This window comes from Ciconia boyciana, chromosome 10 (genome assembly GCF_034638445.1).
Source record: "Ciconia boyciana chromosome 10, ASM3463844v1, whole genome shotgun sequence".
Lineage (NCBI taxonomy): Eukaryota > Metazoa > Chordata > Aves > Ciconiiformes > Ciconiidae > Ciconia > Ciconia boyciana.
This window is the reverse complement of record NC_132943.1, coordinates 32,981,829-33,003,682: the sequence shown is the minus strand read 5'-3', so window position 1 is coordinate 33,003,682 and position 21,854 is coordinate 32,981,829. Positions and strand designations below refer to the sequence as shown.

The 21,854-nt window shown below is 40.6% G+C and overlaps 1 protein-coding gene across 12 annotated transcripts in view; it reads right to left on the bottom strand.

The window, feature by feature from the left end:
- Positions 1–21,854, bottom strand: part of ANKRD44 (ankyrin repeat domain 44) — a 153,087-nt gene that overhangs the window by 43,287 nt on the left and 87,946 nt on the right. For 10 of the 12 annotated variants that reach the window (XR_012044442.1, XR_012044444.1, XR_012044443.1 and 7 more), the window contains 9 exons: positions 20,327–20,397; positions 16,514–16,714; positions 14,856–14,943; positions 12,420–12,562; positions 10,812–11,024; positions 9,283–9,361; positions 5,989–6,103; positions 2,338–2,420; positions 931–994 (listed from right to left, as the gene is read on the bottom strand). Coding sequence is in view for 9 of the 12 variants with exons in the window: in XM_072875190.1 (XP_072731291.1) it covers positions 931–994; positions 2,338–2,420; positions 5,989–6,103; positions 9,283–9,361; positions 10,812–11,024; positions 12,420–12,562; positions 14,856–14,943; positions 16,514–16,714; positions 20,327–20,397 (1,057 nt within the window). In the remaining 3 variants the exon portion in view is untranslated. The remainder of the gene's footprint in view (positions 1–930; positions 995–2,337; positions 2,421–5,988; positions 6,104–9,282; positions 9,362–10,811; positions 11,025–12,419; positions 12,563–14,855; positions 14,944–16,513; positions 16,715–20,326; positions 20,398–21,854) is intronic. The other 2 variants (XM_072875192.1, XM_072875191.1) reach the window with 1 other exon arrangement.

The following is a 21,854-nucleotide window of genomic DNA, read 5'->3' as shown; positions in this document are numbered from 1 at the left end:
CTAGCCAGGGCTCCATTTCAGCTGTTTTCTGAGCCATAAAGCCCTCAACAGAAGAGTCAAAACTCAATGCTTGCCAAATGTTTTGTCCTTTTGCTAGGTTAACTTCATAGCACTCCACTGACAATTATTTGGAAATATTTAAACTAACTGGACGCTACATTTACAACTTAAATTTATGTACTTCAGTTTTCATTTTTTTCCATTTCTGGCCTCCCAGCACTTATCAGGAATGCATCACCCTGAGAGAACAACAGTCTTTTGATTTTTTAATTTGGAGGGGGGGTTGTTTGTTTGTTTTGGGGTTGTGTTTTGGTTTGTTGGTTTTTCTTTTAGAAACTTTTAAACTTGCAGCTGAAAAATGGGAAAGAGGGACATGAGCTGCATTTGGACTCCAGGGTTGCAATCTGACGGGCACTGTTGCATAGTTGTATTTTTGGACAAGGACACGGTCCAAAGGTGGAGACCAGGAATAACTCCCCCTGTCAGCAGCATCCCAGGAGCCACAGATCCTTCTCCTCACTTGCTTTGCCCTAGGAACTGATGATTTCCTGCTGACTGCTCGCCCTCAGCAACCGTTGTGGCCAACAGACAGACCTGAGTGAGTATGCAGTACCCCCACCCAAAGCTGAAGCAGTCTTCACAGAGGCATGAAAAGAGAGTTTTACCCTATGCCTGAAACCCATGCTTCAAATCACAGCCCAGCTCTCTGCAGTAGAGGGAATCAGACCATCTCCTTTACTTTGCAAGCAACCCCTACATGAGGGCAGTGGGAAAAGACAGCCTCAAGTGACCAAAACTTGACATCAGACCGCTTTGCTTCCCTTGCACCGCAATAAATTCCTCTGTGGATGGCACAGTCAACTTGGCTGGCACCAAATCTGCAACGAAGCCACAAAATAACTTACAACAGCTACAGTCACAACTACTCACCCTCCTGCAGCGGCAGCGTGGAGGCACGTTCTTCCAAAGCTATCGGGGGTGTCTATTTCAAAGCCTGCAGACAGCACGTGCTCATTACTAAACAAGGACACTATGCTATACTTTTGTCCTAGTTAAACCACAAGAAACATTGCAGAGACAGAAAAATCAGTTAGTTGGAAGAAAACAGAACGCAAGCAACTACAGTCAGAAAGAGGTTGTCACGGGAACGGCGAGCGGCTGCTCCAGTTTGGCAGCTCTATAAAAAGAGCTGCAAAGTTGACGAGCATCTATTTCCACATCCAGCTCTGCGCCACATCCCTATTTAAAACTGTGTGACAGGCATTTATGAGGCAGATATTTATCAAGAGGACTGTGACAGCAGGACATGAAGACAGAAAACATAAAGAAATGAGGAAAAACCACAGAGTCAGCCTGAACAAGAAATGGGGACATTTTTAGTGCGTGTGGTTTTCAGGTTGGAAAGAGGCTTCCAGGAGCACACAGGGATATTCATCGAGATGCACAAGGCCAACGATATAAGCCTGGCAGTATTAACTCTGGTCACCCAGAGCTTTTTCTCTTCCTTCTTGATCTAGCGGTCAAGGCCAGAGCGCACCAAGGTTTAACATAATGGGGTATGTAATTGCCATTTTTCACACTTTTTTTATATCGTACAGGACTCAAGTTTAGGGGAAAAAAAGTAGGAGATTTTACGTGTTAAGTAATGAAGCAATTTTCTAGAAAAAGCATATGATCTGCCTTGCGTTTTTTTAACTCATGGGAACTCTTGCCTGGAAAAAAAGAATTTGGGATTTGGCACCTGATTGCTGCCTCTTTTGAAATGGTTGCGTTGGCAAACTCCTGCTCCTTCTGCTTTGGGCTCTGGTGAGGGTCCTGAGATTGCTCTCTCAACACTACACTTTCACTCATTTCCCCTCTCGTGCCCACAGAGTTTTGGCCAGCCTAACTCCTTTACTCTGGCTGGATTCAGAAACACAGTTTGTCTGTATCTAAAATATATCATTGCCAGTGAGATGTAAATACCTGCACCAGTGCAGGGCCCAAGGAGATAATTTCCTGAATTATTTCTTTGGGGGGGACGGGACCCAAACCAAAACGGTGTCTCACATTCCTACAGTTTGGGAAAAGGTCCTAAATTTCCTCCCTCTTCCCAGTGAATTAATATAAACTCTCTGAACCTGGCAGGAGAAAAGGGCTTCGGGCATGAACAACACAGGAAGTACCAGCATGCCGTTAGGAAAGCCTCGCACGCTCCCGTACACCACACCACACAGCTGAACACAGCAGCACAGGAAGTCTTTCATTGGAACAATTCACAACAATGAGTATAAAGGGGCCGTAAGCAGCAGAGACACACACTACTCGAGCTCCACAGACGTTGCGGGATTTACTTACCCGATGACAACAATTTCCTGCAGCAGTCTGAGTGAGCATTCAGCGCTGCTAAGTGTAAAGGGAACATGTTATGGATCCCACACCTGAAAGGTACAACAGTCTCATTACACAAAGTCATGGGAAAACGCAGGTTGCATACAGACACGACACGTCAAAAGCTCCTTTCACAAAGGCAGCATTTTTATCCTTTTCAAGGAAGATTCTTCCTGCCACCTTGTTTTTATCTGTATTTCCTTTTACCAGCCTTCTCAGGAGTTAAAAATATTCTGATACAGCAAAATCTTGGCATTACGCTTTGAACAGAATGTGGCAGGAAGGTTTCTAAAAATTCAAGGCGAAAGCCAAGGTAAGGGAGGAAGTGAGAGAGCAGATATTACTTGCAGTCAATTTCCCAGTGTGGGATGCACAAATTTCTGCATCAGCTACACATGCTGCAACTGCCATTCTGAGGTAAAAGTAAACGTCGAAATTTTCTCAATATTATTTCTGAAACCCATTTTTCCTGCAGTTAACATCCTTTAGATAACTGTCATGTGGGTTTTCGAAGCCTCCCCTTCTTCCCTCTCTCTCTCCCCTGGGGCTGGGGTAGCTGACGACTCTTCTTCATACTTTCCTTTAGGCTGCTGTGACACTTACAGTTTTCTTCCCACATCCTAAGAACTAAACATCTAATTTTCCTATTTGCTCCAGCTACTCTCCTCACGTTCCCTTTCACTGTCTCCCCCTTTAACACATGACCTTCTTTTCAATTACACTATAAACTTCTCAGAGGAGACATGCTGGGTAAAAAAAAAAAAGTAGGCACCTATCATTAGTCTAAATCTTCATCAGGCAACCACATAGTTTTTAAACAAGCTGAGCACTCAGCAGTTTTATTAATATCAGCAAATCATCCCAGTTCAGTCCTTAAGCATGTTTAATGTCTTAGAAGACTTTTGGGTTTGGACATCTTGGCTTCTGTCATTTAGCACTGTTTTGTGAAAAGCACCTTGTTATTCTAGAAATATTATCCTACTGGCAGTCCTCCAAGTGCACATAAACATGGAGCCTCTGAAGCCCACTATCACGACAAGATTATCATCTACTGCCTGCTTCAGCAGATACATTTTTGAAAAATCACAAACTCTTGAACAATAGCAGATAGATTCATATCTGCCCTTCATTTCTGCAAGACAACTGGTGGATGGGAGAGTATGATCACCTCATGGAAGAGGATTTCAGATACGGACCCAAAGACGAAGGAACTTGTCTTTCTGCAAGATTCACCATCAATCATAACTACTTATGAAGCTTTAGACAAAAATTAATGTGGATTTTTATAAAGATATCTTGCTCTCTCCAACATTTTATACATATATGTATTTAACTAATTTTGGTTTGTTTTTAAAAAACTTATTCTTTCCAGAATCCACAGGCCCATCCTTCCTTTGTCTTCACATTAAATGTGTCCTCCTCACTGCTTCACTACACTAACGAGTGACTTGTGGTGCTGTACAAACTTTAATTTTGCTAGTGTCAGCATCTACATCTTAGAGTAAATTTATTAAAAGACGATCTGACAGCCTATTCTTTGAAGGAAACAGCACAAGCTCCACCAAGCTGCTGCATCTGTATAAACAGGTTGCATTTTTCAGCTGTGGATTCATTTATTTAAGCTAATATTGGACATTCTGTATTGCTGTGCCTCTTCCTACACCCATTTCTCTCTCTCTCTTCCTCCACCTAGTTATCTAAAGCAATATTTTTCTTCTTTTAGGTCAAGATTTCCACCCAGCACATGTTTTGGCCGGTTTCCATCGAAATACACTATCTGCACATCTGCTAACCAGTGTCACACTTCTATAGCGTTGTTCACACTGGTTCCTCCCATCACTTACACACTTCCCCCTTTAAATGCAGTTGCCTCAAAGACTGACCGAGCTGTCTGCAGTTGTTGCTAACAACGCTGCAGAATCTTCTTTTCAAAGCCAGTTCGGGGAGCTCAGCCAGAGTTATTTACATGCAGCACATATGAAAGCCCATTCCCAGCGTTTCAGTGCTCCTTGTTTAGCACAGACAGTAGCATCATTTGGATCTGCCTGGTATCTCTGAGCCAACTTCTTATTTCACTTATTTCTGCTGTTGGAAAAAGTATTTTATTCGATCAATGTTCCAGTCACCCAAGTGTGAAATAGAAATTTCTAACTGGATAACCCTGATTCTAAGAGTGGGCTATCCCACTGCATCTCATTTTCCTTTTAAACCTCAAGATAAGAGACAGACTGAGACTTACTGTACTGGAGAAAGAGCTAGGAAAAATACACATCTATTTAGACACCGACATCTTCATGCTGGCTCTGTTAATAAAATCCAGTGACGTTAGCTGAAGCCTGTGGAATTTCATTATCCATGCCAACTGAAGATCTGTTCCACCTTCCGAGTTTGCATGGTGACAGTTGTACTTGATAAAGGAGTATGGGCAAATGTGCGACTTTTTTAAACATCGCCAAGCAAACATACAAAATACCAAGAGCTGCAAGTATCTTCAAAATTAAAACCAGCTCATTTGTATCTCAAAGCAGGTTTTCCTAACTAGGTAAGTGAAGAGAAGTCACTGATTTCTATGGTAGGTTCTAGGTAGAAGACCCTTAAATTATATTTTGGAGGCATGTGGCGGTAATTGCCAAAAACTTACATTCATGAAATCAGATGCTGCTATTAAATACCTGGTACAGATATCCCTCATGGCATTGCATTACTCTGGTCTTATACCCCTTTGTTTACCTTCAGGTTTGCGATTTTCTTTTGACAGACCATAAGAACCTTAACATAACTAACCAATACTCAAGTACTCTTAAAAATCAAGCACCTGCCAATGTCTGAGTTGACCATACTTATATTGTGGGTGCAGTCTTGACACATGTGCAAGAAAAAAATAAACAAACAAAAAATTGAATTGAAGAAGAAAGCACTAACAACATTTAGAAATGTGTCTAATTTCAACTCCTTGTCCTATTCAAAAAAGTCCCAAACTCACAAACCAGATAAAAGCAGTCCTATTATTTCCATCACCTGAATATCAGAAACCATGCAACATCAAGACATGCTCTAGTTATATTGAGATCAGAAATATTTAGTAACATCTGCTTTGCAATACTGCATTTCTATTGATTATCCTATGTCATTCCAAAAGATATAAGACAAAAGGATATTCACCATGTATGACAGGCCATTAAACATTAGGCTAATTTAGATACTAAGGAATATGCACACAATTCCCTTGGAAGGCATCTGAATTTTTTTCAATTACCTTTCCTCTACAAACTCATTGCTACAGACTTTCTGAAATAACTCTGATCAAGATGCACTTTATATACATATGTACTTCATGTACATTATATACACTGTGCCACATCAATGCTTTAGGAAAAAGAAGCAGTACTTGTACTACTTGTAACCGCGTAACTGGGCACAACAGGAACTTAGCAGGACTTCCCTCTCCTCCACACTTCCCAAGTGTTCATATTTTAGCCCCCTGTCACCCACTGAAGTACAGTACAGTTACGCTTAGCCATTTTAACCTTCACACTTCAGAACCTGAGGAGTAACTGTGTTTCCAGGCATCAGACATAACACTTGATCATTATAAACAGCTCCACTTCAGCCACCTACTTGGCAGTATCTGCTCCGCTGGTTATGAGGGTGTTAATCAAAAGCTCATGTCCATATCTTGCAGCCACATGCAGAGGGGTGTTACCATCCTTATCAACACAGTCGATTTCCCCTCCTGCAAAAGACATTTTCATACAGTTTAACACTGAAAGATTAAGCATGAACCAGTGACCACAAACATTATTTCTCTCTAGCGAATGCAGCGTAACCAGTCCAGCCACAGAGACACTAAATTTCAGAGACCAAGAACCAGCACATAGGAAGCTGTCAGCTGTCAGCCACTGGTACTGAATGTGGTCTGGCAGCAGCATTTTCATCTCCCTCTCCAACTGCACTGCTGGGGAAAAATGGTGGGAAATAGGTGAACAGGATGACATGCAACGGTCAAGTACACGATTCAGACTTGCTGCTCATCTAAAGGTACAAATGGATGCCTTGAATCAAACTAACAAAATGAACTGCTGAAACTATGCCCTCATTTGTAAAGGCATTGCCACTCAACCTTACCCGTAAGACAACAATGTTAAATAGAGTTCATGCAAGAGGCCAGCAGGAACACACTACAAACAACAAGCATGTTGTGTGCCTTCTCTGTGTCTTACCAAAGAACGACTAACAGTGCTTAAGCAGAACTTTTCCTGTTGCAGTTTAAGCCTGTCATCTCATGTTTTATCCTCACAAGCAGGAAAAATAGATTATTTCTTTCTTCTCTGCTGCGGCTTTTGACCCACACAAAGATTGCTATCAAGTCCTTGTTTTCTTTTTGGACCAAGGAACTGTAATTTTTTCTCCTTCTAAGTCTCTCCTTGTAAGCCAGGTTTGCTGCACTCCAACTATTCTCGTCCTTCCCCCAGTCCTCTCCAGCTGGCCCACATCCTTCTGGAAGTAAAATGTCAAAAGCCAGAAACAGTACTACAGCTGACATCTCCCAACGCTGAGCTGAGCAAAAGGATTACTTCATGCCTGCTGGCTACGCTCCTATCTATACACTCCCGTACGTTGTACAGCACCATGTACATTGTTGATCTTTTTTATTAAGCACCATGACACTTTTGACTTGTGGTCAACAAGCTTCTGATCCTCTACAAGCCCCAGATCCTTTCTTGAGGAACCGCTACCCACCTGGCTGTTGCCATTCTGAACTTGCCCAACTGATACTCCTGCTTGTGTGTGGTATCTTTCCTTTGCTTCACTTGCATTATATCTTCTGTCTCCAATTTTACAGGATCATTTTCCATTCTGACTCCACCTTCTGCCAAACTAACAGTCTCTCCCAATTTCATGTTTTCTCCAAATGTTAAAAGCACATTTTCTATTCCACTATCCAAGTTGTTAATGAAAATGCTGGATAGTTCCAGACCCAGGAGGGAAACTGAAAACCCCCTCGCTACACCTTCCATTTCAACATCAATCCATTTATTATGAATCTCTGAGTGTAGTTTTTCAACTAGTTATGCACCAACACTGTAATATTTTAATACTCCACTAGTTTGCTGTGAGAATACTTTATGAAAGCATGTAAAAAGTCTTGATAACGTCAGGATACGGTAATATTTACTGCATGTCCACTATTCACAGGAGATAACAGGCCATAACTGCAACAAGAAAAGTTCTAGTAAAGCACTATACAGCATTTTCTAATGGTAAATAAAGGTCAGTGAAATGCTGGAACAGGTTCCCTGGGGTGGAGCCTCCACCAGCAGAGGTCTTCATGAACATTATCTGCCCACAGAAAAGTCAGAGCTTTGTGCTGTGTTCACAAAGCCTATTACCCTGCTGTAGAAGAGAACTATGATGTTTCAGTATCTTTTACTCTTGAGAAATCTATGCCAGATATTGCCCTCTGCTCCCTAAGTGTTTACAAACAGTTTGTTCATTTGCTTATTTCAGAATTTTTGGCTGACCTATGTAAAATTTCCAGCTTTTCTTTTTCCCCATTTTTAAAGATAGGTATCACATTTGCAATTTTCAAATTTTAAGGTAATCCATTCTTCCTCTACAAGTTGCTAGAGACAGCAGCCAGAAATTGAGACATCTTTAGCCAACTCATTAAGTACTGCAGAATGAAACTCCATTTCTTTAAATCATAGACATTTCTCTCTTCCACAATATCCTATGGCAACAAGGCATAAAGTCACTTGCAATCTGATCTGTGTACAATACTAAAATTAGAGGGGCAGCAAACGAAGAAAGAAAGAAGCGAAACCCAAGTAACTTGAAGAAGAGTATAGAAGCGTGAAGGACAGATGAAGAACTGCCAGTCCTTTCACACACAAATCCAACAAAGAGCAAACAACAGCTGTAAGTCAGAGAGCATATTTGACTAAACAACTTAAAATTGCATCAAAGCACAGTTTCTTCCAGTTTGCCCAAACTCCTTTTATTATTACTATTTTATTTACCCAAGGAGAGATATGACAACAATTCGCATGATGACCTGAAAGAAGCACGATGTACTGAAGACCTCCATTTTAAAATACAATCTTGTGCAAATCTAAGTGTCATTACATTTACAGTGTAACTGTTCAGCCATCTTCAACATCTCACGCTTAAGTTCCAAGTTTGGGATTTTGGAAAACAAACAAACAAAAACAACAAACAAACCCCAGACCATCCTGTCTGGTATAGTGGCCAAAGCTGGGAAGCATAAGTTAACAATCAGTAATAGCAACCTCTGTCAATCGGAAACAGGCCTCTGCCAGATCTCCAACAATAATATTTGTTATACTCTGTAGTATTCTTGGACAAAAGAGATACCTGACAAATGACTGATAATCAGGAATCCTGGCTATGCCAGAACAAACAAGGTGGCGCTGGTCCACCCTTCTGAGTATTTATTCAACACTTAATAAAGACAGTGGTGAGGGGTGGAGCTAAGGGAGGCGAGAGAAGTACAGCTGCGGAGCGGAGGGTAGGGAAAATGGTCTGAGCTCTAAGAACCCAAGGGAGGACAACTGGAAACTTTTTCTTTTTTCAGTTTTTAAATCATTTGAGAAAGTTGTGCCTGCTTCTCTAAATACAGCTTTGAACTCTTGTTTTCAGGTTAAGAATCACAACCGATCAGCTGGAGCACCGCCAGCTGGAGGAATATGGGATTTTGTTAACAACCAAAATCTCGACTTGTGATGACACGCTGGAATGAGAGCTGTCAGTGCAGCTCAAAGCCAGAAGTTGATGGAGAGCTAAGCAGCTCTCAGAACAGTCCTTTGTCACTCTGGGTCAGAACAACTAAAAATTGCAACCTTGGAAATGCCTAATCTTTTGGAGAGTCGTGAAACAGGCACAGAAACTCACCATTCTGAATAAGGGTCTGCGACCGCGTGAACCTCCCATGGACAGCTGTCATGTGCAGCGGGCTCTTCCCATCCTTACTCTAACAGAAACAAAACATAAAAACAACCTTTTAGCATGTAAAGCAGTGGTAACAATTTGAAGTCTCTCAGCTCAACATCCTACAGCTATTCTCCAGATAAAACCTCCACTGGCTTCAAAAGTCTGTAGGACTGAATCTGTACATGATGGTAAACGCAGAAGGTATAAGCATACAGGTAAAACAGTTCCTCAGCAATGAATAGGAAATGGGCTGGAGTGGAGCCTGTCCCTACAGCCTAGCAATACACAATACCTGCTAGAAACCTACAGATATATGACATATTATTCTTGAATATTATTTTTAAGTAACATTTCCCATTCAGTCATTATTTCCTCTAACCCTTGCAATGAGGGGAATAAAGAAAAGCAAAGGAACCATAAAGCTAAGTAGGAGCAGTCTCTGAGAGATTCAAGAACTATATCCTGTTTATCAATCTGCATTTTATAGATACATCCCAGAATAAAAGCCATTACATTAAAAAGTTTTGGCTAATAAATTTCCATGCAATCATAAATAGGATGTCTACAAAAGACAATTAGAAAACAGGGAAGGCATATGAAAGGAAAGGTACAATGAGCAGAGATGAATGTTTTGGGTTCTAGAGAAAGAAACTGAGATTGGGGAAGTCGAGGAGATGAGAAAATAGCAAGGGAAGGGTACCAGCCTCACTACTCGCATCACTTCATGTTTATTGGCATGGCGCTTTGCATTCATTGGTAAGCACAATCCCTAATTTCATTTTAATAATTCTGAGTTTAAATAGTGCACTGGGACTTGCCAGAGGTGTTGAATGCTAGGAGGCCAGTTTTATAGATGGGAAACTGAAACACACAGAGTTTAAAGTAAAGCAGTCAAAATCTTATATGAACTCAGAGATGTCAAGTCTTCTGGTACCTATACCAGGACTCTCTGCTGGATAACAGCAAGTCCCTTTCAGCTTCATCAAGATATATCAATTATATCTCAAGAGCATTCAGATAACCTAAACAGAATCAGACTTTATAAACTCAGGCTCTAAAATAGGTAAACAAACAACCTTCACTTCTTACTTCCCCAGGAAAGTCAAAGGGACCTTTTTAGAATCAGGTTTAATTAAATCCATATTGTAGGGGGAAGGAAAACACCAGAAAGAATTAGTTCCTTGACTTACCACCACTCCCTGAGATAACATTTTGACATTGCTCCTGGGACTATATTTTAGTAGTGGTTCATGCCTTGAGGAGAGCGGCTGGCCTAGAGTTTAAAGCCTTCATTATATTTATCAAGGCACTGAGAGCTGCTCTGCTGGGAAGTAATCTCATCCAAACAGGTTAGTGATCAACATTCTCAGCATCACTCTACTTCCATCAAGGATTTAAAGCCATGCTCTACTCGTTATTATAGTTTCCAGTCTCCTGAGGTATGCAAAATAGGATAAAGTAAAACTGAAGAGCTGAAATGCAAGTTTTACCTGAATGTTAACATCTGCCCCATTATTCACTAGTAGTTCAAGACACAGTGCTCCGTGAGTGGAGGCAGCAGCAAAATGCAAGGGAGTGAATCCATTATTATTAGGCTGATTTACATTAGCACCGTAGTCAATCAGCTCATTAACAACAGAATCCTGACCATTGTAACAGGCAATGTGAAGTGCAGTATTTCCATAGATGTTCATTTCATCAATCTAAAATGAGACAAGGAGACACAGTTAAAATTACAGATATCAGCTTACCATTTTACATAATGCATCACATACTGCAAATGGAAATAGCTGGAGGCTTGAACTGTCATAGGGCGTATTTCTCACCAGCAAATTTCATTGACAAAAATATACTCACAGAGAGCTTAATTTGGAATGCTTTACCTTTACTATTATTAACTTTTTATCCTACTGGCAATTTCTGAAAGCCAGTATAAAGCTTAAAGCTGATAGCAGGACTATGGAATGATGACGATGACAAAAGTCTTAACAAGCTGGAAAGCTTTTACATATAAGTGGGAAAGTAGGATTAATAAAAAGCTCACAATCTTTATTAAAAAAATTAAAACACTGACTATTGAATTCTTGTGAACAGAATCAGGCTTAAGAACTCTTTCCACAGATTTCTTTTGAGAAGGGAGTGAAGGTGCCTGAGTGAAGGGAAGGTGAAACTGCACAGCCATTTACACTTCAATAAGAAACCACTTTCAGTAGCTCAGTATTATAAAGATGTAATTAAGATTATGTTACTTCTTGATGACTGGCTTAGTATTCAACTGCTGTTCTGTAAAATAGGACAAGACAGATTGTACAAAAGACTCGGGGATGACGTGAATACCCTTCCACGAAATACAGGCGTCTCAAAGATCATATCCCCAGTGGTGGAGAATGTGGAAGTTAAAGGTAGTTATTAGCCTAGTACTGCTAATAACAGGAAACACCTATTCCCCTTCAACTTCACAGTCAACAGCCCGTGAACACGGACTTCTGACATTTTTTTGGCAGGTCAAATCAGCTGAAAATGCAATGGCAAATGCAATGTCTTTATTTGACATCTCTGATTAACCAGTGCAGGCTCTTCTGGTCATCGCACTGCTGCTTTGAACCACCGAGTTGACAATATTACACTAAGAGATGTCTGTGCCCTGGAAAAAAGTTCTTTTCCAGAGTGAAAATAATCCTTCTCCTTCCCTCCATCAGCTACAGAGAAAATACAGGTCCCTAAACTTAAACAGCCTGAACTGCTCTTTAGTAAAGTACACAGCGTATATATTGAGAACAACCACTCATCATATCAAAGGGAATGCTGAGCCAAGGGAAATTTCATTATTCCATCTTCCTCTGCAGGAACAGCATATATTTCCCAATTTCTTCAGCAAGGTGGCTTGAAATTTACTGTCCATATCAGACTTTTTTTATTCCAATGTTTCCTGGCTCTTGAACCCATAAACCACATGAAGCACAAGATGGTCCAGAAAATGGGAACTATTTTCTTTAGAAGCTCTGCCAATGTCTGTAGCAGCATCCATAAGAAGGAAGAAAAGAATATCTCCAAATATGGAGAAACATGGAAGCCACAAAGAGCACATTACCACATACCTCTACCCCCAGGTTAAGGAGGTGTTTCACAATGTTAATCTGCCCATTGGATGCAGCTGCATGAAGTGGGGTGTAACCCTTCTTGTCTTTACAAGTCACTTCTGCACCATGATTAATCAGTAAGGCAACAACTTCCAGGTGACCTTCAAAAGATGAAAGATAGTAATCAATGAGTATACATCCTACAGCATCACTTCTCCCAAATTACTGCTTTCTTGCTAACGCACTGCCCGTTTTGCTGCTGTTTCACAATGCTCCCACAGTTTTACAAACAAAAAAAAGCATTTTCGTAAATTTTCTTAATCCCAGCTTCAGGCCTTGTCAAGAAATCCATGCATTCACCTTCACCAGATGTGTCAAATTTCTCTTTACTGAACTAGTTTTCCAGTCACTAAAAGAAGAAAAACACACCTCTTTCCCATTTATTTCTCTAAAAATAACAGTTTGTGTTTTATTCTCCCTGTTACAGAAAGAACAGTGAGCACAGAAGCATGACAATACAAGTCTCCCAAAACAGCATCCTGTTGATGTCATCTGCAAACACAGCTGCTAAACACTTGTCATTTTCTGTTAGCAATACAAAATAACTTTAATAAATGATAAAATGAAGGTATCCTCTTTTCTAGTATCATTGAGGACACAGAAAACTAAATTTCAAGTGAGTGCAGAATTTGATCCAAAGCCTACCAATACAAACACAAGATTTTCTACTGAATCCACTTATCTTTGGATCAGGTTTTTGACTCTCCAAAACTGTATCATTAACACAAAACTGTGCAAAAAATCCTGCATATATGTCTAAAAATGTTTGAATCTGAACTCATAGTCTATACACACATACTTAGTCTGCAAATTAAAATAACTGCAATAGCCTCAACAGTCACACAGATTGAGAGCTGACTGCCAGATTGATGGGACATCTGTCTTCAGGAGTGAAATGCCTACCCCTGAATTAGGATCTCCCTACAGAATACAGGGGAAGAGGTGAGCATCTCAAAATGCAACTTATAACCCACCTGTATCTTAGTTTCCTCCTCTCCCTGAGGTCTCAAACCATCTAACGTGCCTTCCCTGATAGTGCCCTAATCACCAAAATTAAATCAAGGGTAACTGAGGAATAGTCCTTATTGCTTCATGTTGAAGCAGAGGTGTTTTTCTTAGAATTAAAAATTTATTATGTCAAACACCATATAAAGTTGTGCCCCATCTGAGCTGTACAGCACTTTCATGACAGAGGCAGCTCTGGTCATGTGCAGGACCTAGGAAACTTTATGGACAAACTCCAAAGTGCTCAAAGATATTTAAGCATTCAAGAAACTACATGAGGGTTTATAGGATAAGACGCTCAGGTCTCATTATCTAAATTCTGTCCAAATTACACTACAGACTCGTAAATCCCATTGCTAATTTAGGCCTTAAATGTTATCTAAATATTTTGAGAAGTACATCATGAATTTCTGAAAAGAATTAAGAGCAAAAGAGATGTGGAATTGCACAGCACAATGTAAAAGCCTTTCACCTCTACAGAATGGAGTTCAAAGCTCGCTATCTCAAAAGCCAAATCACATTTGTTGGCAAGAGTCTTTCCATCTGTCTGTGTATATCAAAAAAAAGGCACAATATGCTTTTCTCACAGTTTGAAATCTCCTATTATCTCATTTCTAAAAGTGCCAGGATTAAAATCAAGATTTTGACAGGTCAGATGAGAGAGTTCCTGGCCGAGGGTACACAACACCTCACAAATTACAATCTGGAATACACTGCTTGGCCAACAAAAGCTCTTGAACAAGCATGACCACTATCACAGGCAATCTTGTTCTAGTATTTTTAAATTCTAATGCCCCACTATAAGAAATCTTCCTTTAACTTGAAAGGAATGATAAGGTCAATTGATTTAATTAAGCAGTATTTGGTAACAACACTGATGTTTTGAATAGACGAATCAGTTGCTCTTGTCCACTCTGGAATAAAAGACAACAATGTGCTCCTAACAGGAAGAAAGCCTATAAAGCACTTAGTAACAATATCGTAACTTAGCTACTTATAAACACAGATAAACAGCAAAATTTATGATTGCATTTATCTGCATTTTATATAAAGTAGCTTTTAACAAAAATTGAAACAAATATAACCTGTATTTTTTCAAGCCCAAATATACTTCAGGCTGGAATTAGGGTCAGGATAAAATGACCAAAATGAAAAAAGGAACACAAAAAGCCCACAATTAACTCTGTTAAAAAGGAAATCACAGCCAAGTTCTCACCAGCTGCAAAACTGTAAATGGATAGTGTGTATTTAGATCAGCTGAACCCTTCCCTCTTCAGGGTAAATGCAACGCTCACGTTCCACGGCCAGGTTGGCCCTTGTGCATTTTGAAACCTGCTTTTGGTTTGTGAATAGGAAATGAAAAAGAAGGAGCAACAACCCAAGCCTTACCCATGTACGCTGCCCAGTGAAGAGCTCTTCTGTCCTTTTTGTCAAAAGCATTGATATTTGCCCCCTTGGCTAAGAGCAAGTTCACCATCTAGAAGTAACAACAGCAAGTAAACCAACCCTGTAGATCACACACTCAACAGTTTATAACAAAACATTCTAGCAATAAAGTTGGGATCACAAAATCTGCTTTTGAACGATAAATTTGTGAATTACACAAATACTGTTCAAAGCTGTGTGCATTAATGACATGGAGCAGTGACAGCCACAAGGAACGAGGACAAGTTCTGTGTCCACAGAGGGGGCTGAGAGCATGCAGGGTGCTGCTACTCCCGTGTATTTCAAATTCAGCTTGGCAAACAACCTGGAAAAGAAACAGGCCTGGAAGAGAAACATTGCTCTTAGTTTTTACTGTTATGATCAATTTAAGGGGTTTTCTTGTGGATTGGGACAAGATTCCTCCAGACCGTGAGGTAACAAACCCTAAAAGCTGCTTGATCTTTCAACAAGGAGTGTCTATTTCTTGCCACGCCACAGTGATTTTCATTAAGTTTCCATGTGCCCATGGCAGTGTGGACAGGCACCAGGCTGCTTCGCATGTGACGCTGGCCTTTTAGACAGCATGGCTAAGAGGTGAAAAGCTGCTTTCCCCCATTGCCAATCATCCAACATTAAAGGTAAGGAAAATCAGGGAAAAAAAGAAAGGAAACTGAATGGAAAACACATTCAACAACTGTCTTTTTCAGCAAAACATTCTAAAATCACAAATTACAGAGCTGGATGACTGTCTTCCTCTCGTACACTGCTTTGCCACAGAGATCGGCTAATAACAGCATATATTCAGTTAACATTTCTGATACACTCTATCCAAAAGCTCAGGAGCTTTAGATTATGACTGTTAGACTCAAGCATTACTATCTCTTTCCTACAGGCCAGTATTTTAAAGGCCAAACACCATCATTGTTTTACAGGAACTACTATTCCTCTTTCTTCTTTTAATTACAGTACAACTGATCAACTTTTGTTGACAGAAGCCTACCGTTCCAGTCTAAGAGTTTTTACTCCATATCTAGATCTTCAGGTGTGGAATGGGCAAACAAGGATCCTTGCACCCAGATCTAAAGACGCTAGCAAAACCGTTTACATAGAGGCTTTATTTACAAAACTATGGGGTTTTCATATAGAAACAGTAATTAGACTAGAAGGGTTTGCTTGTATAAGATAAGTAGGAAAACCAGAAGCACATTTTCTAGACATATTAGAAAAGCAGACCAACTGGATCTCCCACAGCTGAACATTTCTTCAGTATTAAATTAATCCATCAGTTTTCCCTTCCTTCCATTCTGCCACTCTTATTTTTGCAGGCAGTCAAGCTCAAAAGAGCCAAGGACACACCTGAGTTGCCAGAGCCGGTGACACAGCCAGCTCTCCAAGTCTGCATGCACACCTCGCGTGCTGGCTCTGCACAGGTACTTTCCAGCCACTGTCTTGTTTCTGCAGGTGGGAAATCTGTTGCACAGTTTGGAAAGCAGCTGAATGATAGGAATCGTGGGGGTCAGGGATATGGGGCTCAGTCTAGACCCAGCCACAGCAGGTCAACTGTTTGAACTGAGAAAACAAATAAATAAGCCAACGATCAATTATGGTCTTATACAACTCACCTCAATGTGGCCATTCAGAGCTGCATGGTGCAATGCCGTCCGTCCCCCTCGGTCAGAGACATTGACGCTGCTCAGCATGGGGATGATGACTTCCGCACATTTCACTGCTTTGTTTGCGGCTGCCACGTGCAACGGTGTCTGCCAGTTCTTGTCCCGAGCATTGACATCAGCTGAGTGCTTAATCAATACTTGCACTGCTTCCTGCAACGGCAACACAGTTATATCCATAACCAAGCAGTTTGAATAAATACATGACAGCTCGATCATATTACCTGTGCATATTACTCATGCATATCAGACAGGGCCAGGAGGAGGGAAAGAGAACAACATTTATCAAAACAACCTCCCAGGCTAGTGAAATGGTATTGTTGATTCAAATGCCAGAGTACATATCACCTTTGCTGTCATTCAGAGCAGTGTCCTCACAATCAAAATTTCCCCATTTGATTTTAGGATGTACAAAGCTGCCTACACAGACAGCCCAACCTGTTCGGTTGATTAACTTCCAGTACCTCAGTCATCATAACTGTGCTCTCATTGAAGAAATGAATCTACTTATTTGAGCTCACTGTTACAGAAATTATTTACAAAATGAAAAGCACATCATTAAAATGATTTTTTGTGCTTTTCATTTACAAAATGAAAAGCACATCATTGCTATGATTGTAAAATCATAGCAAATTGCTGTAAGTTTTATTTATAAACAGGAAAAAGGAGAAAATAAAACAGAATATGTGAAAACAAAATTTTAGCTTTGCAAAAACATGAGAATCACAGGCAAGGGTTGATGCTGGTGTCCCCAAGTTAGCAGTAGCATTCCTTTCCTCCCCAAGGGCTAAGCATAGGCCAAGGGTCTTCACTGCAACATCCATTCTGTCAGCCTGAGACCAAACAACATCTTTTAAGGTTAATTAAGGTTAAAAGTGAATATTTCCCAGTGAGAAAATGTACTGTTCTCTCTTGAGAGACTGTCTCACTGGAGAATTCACAATCAGTTCTTTTCTTCTTCTAGTCATGCATCTGCCATTAAGCAAGTCAGATGAAAAAACAAGTCTCTCTCAAAATTACATTTTGTTTCTTCTTCCTTTTTTCCCCACAAACAAACAAAATACAAAGGAACCACTGGGACACAGTAGCATTCAAGTAGCCTTGTCTGCTAATTACACCTCACAGCTGGTAAGTGGGAAAGCCCTAGTCCTACATAGTACCTTATTCTTTTTCCATCAAAAGTTTTCTGGTCAGCCCAGCCAAAATTTTATTAATGAATAACAAACACATACAGTGTGTTTAAATAGCACTTTTGTATCTAGAATGGCCCAGGAGAGTGCCTGCAGTCTGTATCAACAGTACATCCATTACTAGGAGTTTCAGTTCTTTGTCCTCAACCGATCTCAGCAATTTCATTTTCTACAACCATCTCACGAACTGTCCTCTAACAGATTTGTTCAGTCAGTGACATTGCATCTCTTACAGCACCAATAATGATATATCATTGTTGATGTCTCAACAGGATTTTGTTTTTTAAATTACAGGCCTACTATTTTAAAAGTCATTTAAATGTAGTTCACTGGAGACCTACTCAGCTGGGACATGAAGTCAGCAGGAAAATTCATGCACTTTGACTCCTAATGAAGGCAAGAAAAAGTGAAAGGAGAATTTTTAGAAGTAAATAGTAAGGACTGGAAAGTCTAAGCTAAAAGTATTTAGACTTTTTAAAAGAACATTTACATATTTTTGTTTACATCTGCAAATCTGCTGCTCTATCAGATTTGGGATCAAAATGTTAAAATCCTTATGGAGAAGTTTTAATTTTATCACTTTTGAGAGCATGAGCTATCCCTTTTTATTAACGTAATTTCTACACATGCATGCAGTCCACAGCTATGGTGTAAGCCTCTGTATTCAGTGTTTCTAGCTATCCCAAGTTATCAGAGTGAAATCTCTTTGCTTTTTCAAACCGTATAAGGCTGAAAGCTGGTACATCCATTAACAATCCTGCACAGACACACCCGAGGGTTGCTGATTTGTAAACAAACATTTAAATCCCTAAAGCCCACTTGAAAAATCATTAAGACTTAAGTAAAAATGTGTTCATGCTTTTAATCAATCTATAAAACATCTTCTGAATCCTGTGAAAGCTTCATAGTAAAAGATTGATAATAAAGCTTGTAGGTGATCATTCTAAAAGCAACTGTGCTCACAGGAACTTCAAAAACCACACCAAGTCCTACTGGTCAACTTCTGGACCATGAATTCACCTCCTACTATCAATGTGAACTATAAATTCACCTACTGCTACCTACTACTATCACTATCAGTTTCGTCCTATTATACTGAAGCTGCACATTTCTTAGCTTGTGTAATAAAGTAAAAGCAGCACTGAAAGAGCTTCAAACTGCTGAATCTTGTTTCAAAATTATTACTAAAAGTAGCGATTATCATATAAATAACAAAGAAAAAAGACTGGGAGAAGAAAGCTATGTGCGTTTATAAAATATATAGCAGACCATGAAAAGGCATCAGAGGCTGGTGCCTTCCCCTGCTGCCCCACTATTGCCTCACCTGGGCACTCGCTGTGAGGTACCAGAACTGCCAGCACAATGGAAGACTGTTTCTCATTGTGCAACTGGCCTTCAGCTGACAACGAGTTAAAGATGAGACACAAACCCACAGAAAGACGTACATTTTCTGTTAGGACTGCCACTGACGATAAAAATCATGTACTCTGACACATCCAAAAAAAGAAACCAAGCACACTGCAATTCCTGCATCAGAAAGATTGTGGCTGTTTTTTAAGGTTTAAGTCTGACCTTTGTTTTCCAACATGGCTTTCTGTGTTTTGCCCCATTACAGCATTCATACTCTATCAGATATTCCTTTCAGAGGGTTTCAGCGGATGCCAGCAGCTGGGAAGCTCAGCCAGCAGCCAAACAATGCCCGAGTTCAGAAGCGAGCCCAGGATTCCTGCCTCCAGGCTTGGCAAGCGCTGGGACTGTTACGGAGGTGATTCAAGTCCATCAGTCTCTGGAAGACAGCCACCCTCTGTCTCTTTTACAGCCCCTCCCCTCGTCCCCAGCAGCCAATTCGGTCTGCAGTTGGGCTCACTGTTAACTAAGTATTAGGAGGATAAAAGTATACGGGGAGGTCCAAAATGGAAAGCCAAGAATAATGGTGCAGTTGAAAACTGTTTTCAGGAATGCCTGAGCTGCATTCCTGATAGATATTGCTGCTCCTTTTTGAGATAGAAATGGAAGAAGTACAAGACGATGCCGGAAGATTTCTAGTTGTCAAGTAGAAGAAATATGGGCTAACCCTCCTTTATGCATGAATCAAATGCATTAACAGAAAACCTAATGGATGCCTTGAAATGCAATTAACCAAAACAAACTATGTGGTAATACGTGTTGGATCACATACGCATCCACTCCCTTCTGGCACACACACAGCGTGCACACATCCACATGCATTTATTCCTCTTTATTTCACCACTTGAAGATGATGTGGCCACTGTAGACCACTGTGGACTCTATCCCACTTCAGTCCTGCTTACCCACTCCAGCTGATGGTTGCTCAGTATGACTTGCTAAGGTAATGTAAAGCGTTCCACAAGGCGAAAATCAACCACATGAAGGCTCAAAAGCAGCTATAACTAACTTGTAAAAGCTGGCCTCCAGCTGCAATGCTAAAGGCCACACACACAGAAAATACTTTCCCTGTTTGTGTCACCATGCTACCTACTATGGCTCTCAATGGTTTGCTTTTTCCCCCAGCATGTAGTTTACGTGCAAAGCAGGGTAATCAAATCTTACTCACTTCACTCCTTGAAGCAACTGCTCGATGGAGAGGAGTCAGCCACATATTGTCCTTGGCATTAACACGAGCGCCTGCAAGTAAACAGCAGAGGTTACATCCATGCCTTGGGTGTGACACTTAAAGCCTGGCCCAACTGTTTCCTAGTAACAAGAGCTGAGCAGTATGTGGTACTCCCAGCGCTTCCCACGACTCTCCTGGCACCCTGCTCACCTTGGAAATGCATTTCCAGATCCCAGATAGATAGGAGCTGAAGCATGATTTGGTCAGATAGGTCAGACTATTATCAGGAATAGCTTTGTTTACAGGACACAAAAGAAGCAAGATTTGTTGTAGGTGATTACATATGTATGTATGTATGTACATGTATCTCTATGTATATGCATTTTTTTAGATCAGCTGATACAGTTGCGGAAAAACGCACAACCCTTGCTCAGAGCACTGCTGCTGTCTGCAGACATAATGAAAGGAACGAACCTGAACAACCGCCTCTTGTTTCCAGCTCCATCAGGCAGACTACTAAAAGATATAACTGCTTCCCTGCTTCACAGATCTTGCTGGGATCAAGAAAACAGGACCGTGAAATGCTCAGGTTGAGGAGGAAACTGGGCACTTACTACCTCAGCTTCTGAGGGTGTTATTCAGCAAACATCAGAAGAGGAGGGATGAAGGAGACTATCCGTTTGCCTTCTGTGCAGTTCAGCGCTAATGTGCACTCCGACAAAGACAGCTGTGCAAGAGGATGGGTTTGGGGTGGCTTGCCAGAATAAAGGATAAAGGAAGAATATTTAATAACTACAGTGGTGCTGGCTGACTGCAGACAAAAAAAAAAGGGTCCTGTACATTTGTGTGATAAAACAGATTTGTTTGAAAAAAATATTAAAGCTATTCACTGATGTGATACCCTGGAAAGGAAATCTAGTGAAAAGGACTAGAGAAACTAATTTTAAAAAGGGCTTAACCTGAAAATGTTAAAATGTTGTACCTCTCAGGTCTGCAGGTAGCAGTACTAGTCTGAGAAGACTAGCACATGCAGCAAAGTTTTAGAGAAGCACAAGCATCATGCACATAGCCTGGATGAGCCTCTGAACTTCATGAACAAAGGGATTCTTAAGCTTCATTTTGCACCATAACTTAAGTGCATACAAAAGCCTGTAATTAATAAATCACACTCTCTGAATCAGAAGTACTTTCCGAGAGCTGTTTCTCAGGAATATTAAGGTGCTTGCCTCTGAATCACAGTGGTTACTGGGAATTGTGCTAGGTAATCAGAGAAGAAACAAGTTCTTTCATATTTCCACAAGTTGGGATATAAATTTTTGGCTGCAAGAAAAAGAAAGCCACTTTCATAACTATTGCAACAATTAGAGGCAATCCTCTGAACTCACCTCAGAGCCTGGTACCTGATGGTACAACCTGCCCTCTGGAAAAACACCCTTTAGAAAAGACAACAGTTTCAAAGCGTTTTCTAATGAATGTGTCTAAGCAAGGAAGCTGTTAGCTTCTTTTGTGTTCATGAGAAGGCCATTAC